This window comes from Brassica oleracea, unplaced genomic scaffold (genome assembly GCF_000695525.1).
Source record: "Brassica oleracea var. oleracea cultivar TO1000 unplaced genomic scaffold, BOL UnpScaffold01410, whole genome shotgun sequence".
NCBI classification, from domain to species: domain Eukaryota; kingdom Viridiplantae; phylum Streptophyta; class Magnoliopsida; order Brassicales; family Brassicaceae; genus Brassica; species Brassica oleracea.
The window spans coordinates 1-11,972 of record NW_013617946.1 but is presented as its reverse complement, the minus strand read 5'-3'; the positions used below and the strand labels follow the sequence as shown (position 1 = coordinate 11,972).

General features: G+C 43.4%; 1 protein-coding gene across 1 annotated transcript; it reads right to left on the bottom strand.

Moving 5' to 3' along the window:
• Positions 1-10,294: 10,294 nt before the first annotated feature.
• Positions 10,295-11,953, bottom strand: LOC106321309. Its single transcript, XM_013759603.1, has 2 exons — positions 11,736-11,953; positions 10,295-11,629 (listed from the first exon to the last, which is right to left on the bottom strand). The coding sequence occupies exon 2, from the start codon at positions 11,537-11,539 to the stop codon at positions 10,295-10,297; it is 1,245 nt and encodes a 414-aa protein (XP_013615057.1). The 5' UTR covers positions 11,540-11,629; positions 11,736-11,953.
• Positions 11,954-11,972: the final 19 nt, after the last annotated feature.

Sequence of the window (11,972 nt, the reverse complement as noted above, 5' to 3'; positions counted from 1 at the left end):
TCATGATTTACCTCCGGATCTGGTGTATGAACGGAAGTTGAGAGATGTGGGGTTTGGGGGTGATATTGAAATTAGGATTGTAGTGCCATTCAGTGATTGCGTTGTACCAAGTGTTTTGCTGGAAAATATGACGCTTTGTCGAGTTAATAATTTCCCAAGTGAGTTACTTTTATGAAATATTGCTTGGTATAACCTGGAATGTGATTATCTGATTATCTTGCTTTTCCGGTTGTTTGTTTGCTGTTTCAGGACCAACAGATCCAATGGATCCATTGAAATCTGATAACCAGATCTCGGACGATTATATCATCGATGACATCCAAAAATGATCGATGTTAAAACCCCGCCTGTCAATGTTATGATTCCAACCAGTGATGGCGATTTCGAAGAAATTGTCTCTAAGCTGAAAAGCATGGACACACTTTCTTGTTGGCTTATAACGATTACCGCAATGCAGAGGGGGACTTGCCTTCGCAAGTGCTTGTCTACCTTGCAGACCAGAGCTGGGGTTGGAGAACTTTTTTGGGTCTCGCTAAAAGTTTAGCTAAAAAATACTCGAAAGCTGGTGCTACTAAATCGTTCAAGGATGAAATGGAGAAGTTGGAGATTGGTCCAGATGGGAAGAGGGATCCTGTTGCCATGAATGAGTTGAAGAGAAAGCACAAAGAGCTCGCAAAGACTAGGTAAGTAAATTTGTTTAGCTGTGGTTAGTCATTTGCTTATTAATTTGTATTTGTTTAATAATTTGAATTCTTTGCTTTTCAGTCGAGAAGGGTTGTCCTTTTCTACAGAGTTAAAAGAGCTGCAGGACTCTCTTAATAAAGAGTATAAGAAGCAAAGGGAACTTTATGGTGACCCTGAAAATGATGGGAATGTTCCTGATGAACTGTTCGAGAAATTAAGGATGGCACACAGGGAAAGGCGTCGGGCAAGTTATGAGGCGCTGAGGAAGAAGCATGAGAGGTAACTACTAATTCTTTATTAAGTTGTTGAGCTGAGTTTAGTTAGAGGCACATGATCCAACAAACAAAATTGTTGTTGACCGTGAGAGGTAACTACTAATTCTTTATTAAGTTGTTGAGCTGAGTTTAGTTAGAGGCACATGATCCAACAAACAAAATTGTTGACCTTAACTATGCATATATCATTTACACAGCAATCTCCTTGAAGAGTCCAAAGGAGAGAGCAGCAAAAAAGGTGGTAGCGAAGGTCTCTGAACTATATTACAAGCTCTAGCGTGTTCATGACACGGGGGTTTTAGATAAACTTTTAGTGTGACTTTCCTTTACGTTGATCAAAACTTGTAATCACTTTAACTATTTCTATCTAGCTAGTGGGTTTCGAACTTGATTTTGACGAAACATAAAATGCTAGCTAGCAAGCTTTACCGGTTAAAGTTCGAACACATTAGTTTTACGTTTTACTTGCTATAGGAGCACAAATGCTAGCATATGTCTCGAACAAGGTTTACACTAGGCATTTGCTTCAGCTCCACACTAAACTGCTAATGTAAGTAACAATTTGGATTATATTTACGTCTAGGGAATCTGATAAGTTTTCAAGACTAAACTCTCTCACGAAATTTTACCACCCGGCATCACATTATGTTATATTATAGATGCTACATCGTCATTTAGAATCATTTGGGTCTATAATTGGTACGTTAATAGTTTAACTTAGAGTAACTTTTTAAAAGAGAAAATGAACATAAAAAAAAACAAGAGTAAACTTTGAGTAGAAACTAGAGTAAATTATTTTTACTCCGACATATCTACTCTAAAATGGTTATTCAATCATATATTTAAAGAACTTGGACTGAGGTAACGACCCTTAATTTCTTATGATTAAACCCCTTTATGTACTACTGAAAATCAGATACAAGTGTCTCACTTTAAGCATCTTTTCTAATTTGTTACAAAAAAGAAATGGCATCTTTTCTAATTAGTCACACATGCGTTTAATCTTCATAATGTATTAAAGGTTGATAATGGTGTCACAAGCAAATGTAACTGTTGGTTCTGTGTGTAAAATCAATGGAAAGAGTTATATAAATCATACAACTTTCAAGAAATGTTCCTACATAGAATTAATGTAGCTTACATGTGGGAGTAACTCTATGATTTATATCAATCACAAAGATTCGAAGAAGAATACTAACTGGAAAGAATAATACAAGAACAACAAACTCTTATTATAGTAAATCTTCATTTGGCACTACTTTAGAAACTTACAGAATCTTAACTTTTGTCAAATTTGTCAATAGCACCAAAGTTGCCTTTAAAATCGCGACTAAACCCAAAAACAGGATCGTGATCACATATCTGAAAGTATGAGGGGACAATGTGTAAATATGTAAAAGAAAAAGGGTTCACTACATAAGTACAATTCTTTTGCATATGCCAGCGTCCTTATCTCATTTTTCACCCTATCCAAAAAGAAACATTTCCGACAGTCTTCACTCTTCACTTTGACAAACAAAGAATCTGTTAATCTCTCTCTCTCTCAAACCGAGATGGCGACACTTATAGGGTTTTCTCAGACCAAGTTTCAACATTGCAGCATATCGTTCTCTTCGCCACCGTGTGGTCTCAATTGTGGGGAGGTGGATTAATTAATTAATTAATTAATTAATCCGGTTTTTCCTAACCGATTTCCAATTGATTTTAACCGACCGGTTTAACCTAACCGAATTGAAATCAATTTAAACCGGCTAACCGATCGGTTAACCGAGTCAACCGAGTTGACTCGCTGAGTTGACTCGGCCGAGTTGACCGAGTCACCGACGAGTCACCGGTGTCGGTCACCGGCCGGCGACGGCGGAGGCTTACCGGAAAAGTCACCGGCGACGGCGGAGGTGTGGCGGCGCGTTCGGTTCACGCCCGTGCAAAGGGTGATCTTCCGGGGGCGAGTACGGCTTCGTCCGGACCCCGATTGAGGCGTTTTTGGTGGCTCCGGATTCGGCTCGACAAGAGGAACACGATGGTGGTCTTGGATTCGCGAGATAAATCACGGTTAGAAAGTTATTGTCGATTTACTAAAAACGGCCGAAACTAAACTCAAAAACATGGCGGATCCGGTTACCTTTGGTTGTTGATGATGGTGGTGGCGAGGCTGGCTCCGGCGACGATCTCAGGCAGCTCACACTCTGCACAAATTCACACTCACTTCTTCTTCTTAGTTCTCTCTCTCTCTAATTTCTTTTTTATTTTTATTTTCTAAGTTTGTGAAATGGGAGAAGGTGGAGATGGTGGAGTTTTAAAGGCAATACCTTTGGCCTTTGGAGTTGGGGTTGGGTCATTACAATTCTCCCCCACTAACAAGGAATTCGACCCCGAATTCACGTCACCCACTGACTGCCCAATATCATCCTGAAAAAGCTCCGGATAATCAATCCTCATCTGTGGCTCAGACTCCCAAGTCTCCTCCTGAATACCATCTCTCTCCCAATGAACTTTGACCAACATAGTCATCATACCATTATCTGCTCTTACTTGGCGGTCCAATATACGTTCTGGCTGACACGGCGCACGCAAATTCCTACCAAGGTCACTCGGCGACTGCTGCAAAATGAGCTCTGATTCTCTCACGACTTTCCTCAAAGCCGAAACATGAAACACGTCATGGAAGTCTGATAACTCTTCCGATAAATCCAATCTGTAAGCAACTGCTCCAATTCGCTAGTCGGTAAGCAACTGCTCCAATTCGCTCCAAAATGGGATATGGTCCCATATATCTCGGTTTAAGCTTTTTCAGCTTCCGAGTCTTAGATCCTCCCTGAAATGTCCTCATTTTCAGGTATACTAGGTTGCCAACCTGGAACTCCAAATTCTTACGCCGCTTATCTGCATAACTCTTCTGACGGTTATGGGCTTCCTTAATCCGAACCTTGAGCATCTCAACCTGCTCTACCGTCTCTTGAACCATGACTGGTTCTATCTCACGTCGCTCCCCCACTTATGTCCAACAAAGTGGTGTGCGACAAGGCCTACCATATAGAGCCTCATATGGTGCCATCCCAATACTCGAATGATAGCTGTTGTTGTAGGCAAACTCGGCTAGAGGTAGATACTTCACCCAACTACCTTCCCAATCTAAGACGCAAACCCTGAGCATATCCTCTAAGGTCTGGATAGTCTTTTCTGATTGACCGTCTGTCTGCGGGTGATAAGCCGTACTCATATGCACTTTCGTCCCAAGCGCCTTCTGGAAGGCTCTCCAAAACTCGGACGTAAGCTTTGTATCACGATCTGATACAATGCTGACAGGAACTCCATGCAATCTCACAATCTCGCAGATGTAATTTTGTGCTAACTGATCAGCTCTGTCCGTCTTCTTAATAGCTAAAAAATGGGCTGACTTTGTAAGTCTATCTACGATTACCCATATGGCATTCTTTCCTCCTGAGGTGGTCGGCAAACCCGTCACAAAATCCATAGTTCCCATGCCCCATTTCCATTCTGGCAATGGCAGGTTCTGCAATAACCCGCTAGGCACCTGATGCTCGGCCTTGACCATCTGACACGTCTGACAGTGCTATATAAATGAAGCAACATCCCTCTTCATGCCAGGCCAATGATAATAACGCTTGAGATCTCTGTACATCTTGGTGTTTCCTGGATGAATAGAGAAACACGAGTGGTGTGCCTGCTGCAAGATTTCCTTTTTCAACAACTCATCATTAGGCACACAAACCCGGTTCCGATACATGAACATCCCACTCGAAGTTGTATGATATCCAATACTCTCAATCTCGATTTGCTTACACAAAGCCTCATCAGCATCCTGAGCTTTGCGTATTTTACTTAGCAAATCTGCCTGCTCTACAGCCTCGAGACAAGCGGTGTCTTCATCCACAGTAGTAGCACACAATCTGAGACTAGCGAGCATCCCAGTAAGCTCATGAACCTCCTTGGTTCCTGAAACATCGCTTCTGCGCCTACTCAAAGCATCTGCCACCTGATTAGCTTTTCCTGGATGATAAGTGATCTCCAAGTTATAATCTGCTAACAACTCGATCCATCTTCGCTGCCTCAAATTCAAGTTCGTCTGAGTAAAAATGTACTTCAAACTCTTGTGGCCTGTGAGAATCTTCACCTTTTCTCCATACAAATATAATCTCCAGATTTTCAACGCAAATACAACTGCTGCTAACTCCAGTCATGAGTGGGGTAATTAGTCTCGTGAAGCCTCAACTGCCGCGATGCATATGCAATGACCTTACCTTCTTGCATCAATACACATCCCAAACCAGTACCTGATGCATCGGTGTAAACCTCATATGGTATCACTGGCCTCGGGAGTACCAAAACTGGTGTATTAATCAGATGTCGCTTCAACTCAGCAAAACTTTCCGAGCAATCATATTTCCAATCAAACTTGACATCCTTGCCTGTTAACTTCGTCATTGGCTTCGCAATGCTAGAAATTTTTTTGACGTACTTCCTGTAGTACCCTGCCAACCCAAGAAAACTGCGAACCTCCGTCGCACTTTTGGGTGTTGGCCATTCTGAAATTGCAGCAATCTTTTCTGAATCCACAACAACTCCTTCTTCTGAAACCACATGACCAAGAAATCCAATCCTCCTCTGCCAGAAGCTGCACTTACTCAACTTAGCAAACAACTGATGCTCTCTAAGCTTCCCCAAGACAATCCGTAAGTGCTCGGCATGCTCTTCTCTACTTCGAGAATAAACAAGGATATCGTCGATGAAGACAATCACACACTTATCCAAATGTTCGCGAAACACATCATTCATAAGCTTCATGAATGCTGCCGGTGCGTTCGTCAAACCAAATGGCATCACGACGAACTCATAATGTCCATAACGTGTACGGAAGGCTGTCTTCTGCACATCCCGATCAGCTTTTGCAATCTGGTGGTATCCTGATGCCAAGTCAATTTTAGAAAACCATGAAGCTCCCTGCAACTGATCCAACAACTCGTCGATGCGCGGAAGCGGATACTTATTCTTGATGGTGACTTTGTTCAAACCTCTGTAGTCGATACAGAGCCTGAAACTCTCATCCTTCTTCTTCACAAACAACACTGCTGCTCCCCACGGTGAAGTACTTGGCCTAATAAAACCCTTACTTGATAGTTCCTCCAACTGCTTCTTCAACTCAGCCATCTCAAGTGGTGCTAGACGGTAAGGGACTCGTGAAACCGGTGCTGCTCCTGGTTCCACCTCGATTGTAAGAACATCACTTCTAGCTGGTGGTGGCCCTTTTAAGGCCTCAAAAACATCTTCAAACTCAGCAACCACTGGAATATCCTGCATCTCAAGCTGTTGCCCATCATCCTTAGCCATTGAAATGGTCGCTAAATATCCCTCTGCTCCATTCTCCAATAATTCCTTAGCAAGCATTATAGATACAATAGGAACTAATCGATGTGTTTGAATCCCTTGGAAAGTGATCTTCCCTTCGGCTCTAGGAACAGTAACTCTTGCCTCAAGACAATCCAAGATCACTCGATGTCGCGTCAACCAATCCATCCCAAGTATGACATCATAGAAATTCATCTCCATCTCCGTTAAGTCTGCGAGCAAATCTACTCCTCCAAGCATAACTGGTACGTCGCGATGAATACCAACTGCTCCCAATCTCTCTGTGCCGACGGTCTGGATTTCCTTAGTCTTCGGTTCGAAGACTCCCCGAAAAGACCAAGACCTAACTAAATGCGGACTCACAAAACTATGAGAAGCTCCCGTGTCGAATAATGTATGAGCTGACTTACCTCCAACCGAAACCGATCCTACATATTTTTTTTTTTTTTTTACTGACTACACATGATAACCATGAAACCAAAATTTTCAAACACAACAAGTATGGAAAAGTACATACCCACTATCGGCTCAGCTCCCTGAGGATCTCCAACCGCAAACACACGTGGAGCGATGGCTAGACGCTTCAGTGGTGGTGGAAGTGCTGCATTTCCCCTCATCGGGCAATCCTTGATCATGTGACCCGGCTGGTTGCAGCCAAAACAGTTTCCAAAGGCCACTGCTGGTGCTGTTGTCGCTGCAAACTGAGTACGTGGCAGATTCTTACAATTCTTTGAGATATGCCCAAACAAATTACAGTTATAGCACCGGACACACTCTCCAAAATGCTGGTGACGACAACGCCCACAACGGGGTGCCCCAGCCTACTCCCAAGTCCTTTTCTGTTATCCCGAAGTTCCTCCGGTCTTAGGTGGACCTGCCTTAGAGTACTTCTGCTCTTCTGCCATACATTTCTCTTGTAGAACCGCCTTATCTACCAGGTCCTCCAAACTGGTGTAAGTAACCACACTGCATCTACCGCGGAGTTCCACTCGCATCCCATCCAAAAACCTTCTGATAATATCCTCCTCTTCTATCTGGTTACCCACAAACCTGTGGAGCTGGTTAAACTCCCGCTCATACTCCCTGACGGACTTTGCACCCTGCCTCAAATGCTCGAAATCATTCTTCTTCTCATGCAGAGCTTCTCTGGGAAAATACTTCTTGTTGAACGCATGCAGAAAATCCTCATATGATAGCTCGCCACGGTGCATCAATCTCACTCCATCCCACCAGATGGATGCATCTCCACGCAAATACAACTCCACAATCTTAAGCTTGTGCCTAGGTGGACATGATATAATGTCCAAACACTTCTCCAAACTGTGCTTCCAATCGTGAGCAAGTATAGGCTCTGTGTTTCCACTGAAATGCTCCAAGTTCACATACTTCATTTGTCCCAACACCCTGACAAATATCTCATCAACCTCAGGTACATGCACTGGAAAAGGAGGCGGCGGCGGTGGAACCTGAAAGACCCCTGGAACTGGCTGAATAGGGACCTGCGGATACCGTAGCACGGGGGCCTGATGAACCGGGACCTGAGGACCCTGCGGAATCTGTTGACCCTGCTGAGCTGCAGTCATCTGTCTGGCAATCTCCTGAGCAGCTACTCGGGCAGCCTCCTGGGCGGCTTCTCTGGCTGCCTCTCGATCAACCTGATGAACAACCTCTTAAGCGGCCTGTCTAGCAGCATCTTGAACCATCTGCCTTATGGCGTCCTGATCAATGGGTGGAACAACTGGCTGCGGGTCTGCAGGCTGCACATGCTCATCTTCAACCTCTCTAGCAACTCTAGCAGTCTGGGCACGGTTAGCTGCTCTTTTAGGCGGCATCTGAAAGGGGAACAATTCTATTAGCTTATGCGGAACAGTGAATACCATCATTTAATGAAGTAATATCTGACGATATTGTGCTTTTTATTTTTATTTTTAGAATTCCCAAAGCCCCCAAAACATTTTAAGCCGATTTAAAACCGAATCAAAACCGTATTAAAATCAAAGAAAACCGGGCCTCCATGAATCGCCATCCCGGGTCGGAGCCGGGACAGAACCCGCTCTGATACCAAATTGTGACACCCGTCACTTTCGAAATATAATAAATAGATAAAAGCGGAAAAATAAAAGAATTACACAACCAAAATAATAATAATATCCTTCATCATAATATAAAGTCAATATGATGACATAAGGCCCAATAACGATAACATCCAAAATAAAAAGTTCGACATAAACCGAAAGTCCGAAATACGAAATATCATAAACGATAGATAGAAGCCCAAAGGCCAAAAAGTACGATAAAAGCGATAAAAAGATAGATGCCCAAAAGCCCAATAGTAGTAAAAGCCCAAAAGCACCGGTCCGGTATAATCACTTCTGCTCGTCGGTCTCATCTGAAAGGGGGAAAGAAGGAGGGGTGAGCGACAGGAGAATCGCCCAGTGAGGTATGGGATGCTAATAAACCACTGACTGAGTTCATAGCACTACTAAAATGTAGGACTAGCTCTAGCATGAAACAAACACGGTGTCGATTACACCACACAAAACAATCAACATATGTCTAGAGGACTAGACATGCTACAACCAATGCGATGATATCATACCGCATTTCCTTCATAAGGATATATATATGAATATATTCTACAAGCGTCGTAAGTACAGTAGTCCACTCTGTACCCTCCGCAAATCCACGGTCTAGTGCAGAAATCTCTGCACCCCGCAATCTGAAACAAGGCGGCCTAGTACAAACGTCTTAGTACCCCGTAAATCCCACGGCCTAGCACAGATATCTCTGCACCCCGCAATCTCAAACAATGCAGCCTAGTACAAACGTCTTTGTACCCCGCAAATCCCACGGCCTAGCGCAGACATTTCTGCGCCCCGCAATCTCAACACATGGACTCAATTATATATATATATATAACAATGCTTAACATCAATCAATTCAATCAACCGTTGAATCCTCTATTATCATATTTCCAGTTTAACAATTAATATCAATAGTGAACTTTAGCTGCTCAAATAGACTCCATATCTGAAATCAGATCGAAATTCTGAGTCAGAACGCCTTTCGAACAGTCAAAAACGGATATGGTCAAGGTTAATGGAAAAGTCAACCCGCTAGTCATAGTCAACCCGGTCAAGCTTTGACCAGAAATTGATTTGACTAAACCGAGCGGTTTACCCTAACCAAACCGAAATCAATTTAAACCGGTCAAACCAGTCAACCAACCGGTTTAGCGAGTCAACCGAGTTGACTCGCTGAGTTGACTCGGCCGAGTTGACCGAGTCACCGACGAGTCACCGGTGTCGGTCACCGGCCGGCGACGGCGGAGGCTTACCGGAAAAGTCACCGGCGACGGCGGAGGTGTGGCGGCGCGTTCGGTTCACGTGCGTGCGAAGGGTGATCTTCCGGGGGCGAGTACGGCTTCGTCCGGACTCCGATTGAGGCGTTTTTGGTGGCTCCGGATTCGTCTCGACAAGAGGAACACGATGGTGGTCTTGGATTCGCGAGATAAATCACAGTTAGAAAGTTATTGTCGATTTACTAAAAACGGCCGAAACTAAACTCAAAAACATGGCGGTTCCCGTTACCTTTGGTTGTTGATGATGGTGGTGGCGAGGCTGGCTCCGGCGACGATCTCAGGCAGCTCACACTCTGCACAAATTCACACTTCTTCTTCTTAGTTCTCTCTCTCTCTAATTTTTTTTTTTTCTTTCTAAGTTTGTGAAATGGGAGAAGGTGGAGATGGGGGGGTTTTAAAGGCAATACCTTTGGCCTTTGGAGTTGGGGTTGGGTCATTACATGTTCCTACATAGAATTAATGTAGCTTACATGTGGAAGTAAGTCTATGATTTATATCAATCACAAAGATTCGAAGAAGAATACTAACTGGAAAGAATAATACAAGAACAACAAACTCTTATTATAGTAAATATTCATTTGGAACTACTTTAGAAACTTACAGAATCTTAAATTTTGTCAAATTTGTCAATAGCACCAAAGTTGTCCTTCACTGATGGGCTTCTCTGATCTTGGCCCATTAACTCTTTTCGAACATCTCCAACAGCCACACCAGTGTATGATATCCCTGCATAAGTGCGTTTACATGCTTCTGTCAAACTCAGATTGTCAAGTTTTCTTACCTGAGCAAGAACCTTTCTCAGCCTTAGCCGCTTCTTATAAACCCTTACCACGTACTTGATAGGATCATGCTTCGCCATCAAAATAATACCTCCTGTCACCTCTTTGGCTTGTCCATAACCTGCTACACCAGGATCCCATACGCCACAAATCCACTCAATCTTCTCCCCATAGAACTTCAGTCTACTCCCCGATAGAATAGCAGCCTTGTCCTCGAGGCTCCAAAAGCAAAAAGCTTGAACTGTGATCACATATTCAGGACTTGAAAAGCTTTTCTGACTCTCTAGCGTCAGTGTAACACTTAGAACGACCACCCACTTGACCTCGTTTTCAGAATTTGTGTGAACGTCCATAACAGAAATTTTTCTATTCTCCGCATTCCACAACTTCTCAGCTATAACACTGCTACAGCTCTTGTCTCCTTCAACCTCTACAGCTCCAGGATTCCACACACGGTTGTCATCGACGTTGGAATTTTGGCTAGCAGCACCTTCACAATAACTTAAACAATTCTCCACTGCTGCAATAAGGATCGCCTTCCCTCTCTCAGTCCTTAAACGTTTCGTAACCCTTGACGCCTCCTGAATTTTACCAACACAGTAAGCTCTCTCCAGTCTGCTGCGTCTTAAGCTCTTCGCCTCGGCATAAAGTCTCACAAGTTTAGACTTCCACTTCCCACCATGACGGTGATAAATCTCAAGCCAGACTGAAGTGTTTAGCGAAACAGTACCACCAGGTTTCCATGCTTGATTTGCCGAAGAGAATTCAGAAAGTTGATTCCTACGTGAAGTCTTCAATAACCGCCATATCCGCATCTTCACGCTTCTTAAAAATCTGAAACTCTTAAACCCATGTCTCGTGCACAACTTTATTATCTTCAGACCCTTGTTCCAACGTCGCAGCCCTTCTTCCTGATTTTCCTCCAAGCCTGTTACCCCTAGTAAAACCTTCATCTCCTTAAAGCTATCACCAAAGAGACTCCAAAAGGGTTCTGGAAGCTTCAAAGATATCCTGCCATCTGATTCTTTCGGGTCTATCTGTCTCAGTGCCTTAACGAGAATATTCATAACCATCAACTCCTTCTTTCTAGCCTTGTGATAAAACCAATTTACTGATAGCTTGTTCTGGAGCACCACCCGTCCTGTGTAAATAGCATTTCTTATGTGACGTCTACCTTTGAACCGAACTTTGTGAAATCCCCCGTGGCCTTTCTTCTGTTGATCCGGAGAGAGCTCATCACTCCTCTTATTTTCTCTTGTATTTTCTTATGTGACGTCTACCTTTGAACCGAACTTTGTGAAATCCACCGTGGCCTTTCTTCTGTTGATCCGGAGAGAGCTCATCACTCCTCTTATTTTCTCTCGTACTTTTTGTTTTTGTTTCTTGTGGAGTTCCAAACCCAAAGAAACGAGTCTTACATCTCTTACCAGTCTCAACTAATGATTTCTTTTTACTGAAATGTGCTCCCTCGTCTTTGCCATTAATTAAACCATCAAAAGAGTTTGA

Bases quoted from the DNA above. Each gene is read 5' to 3' on its own strand.
- LOC106321309 (XM_013759603.1), bottom strand. From the start codon at position 11,539: ATGGTTATGAATATTCTCGTTAAGGCACTGAGACAGATAGACCCGAAA.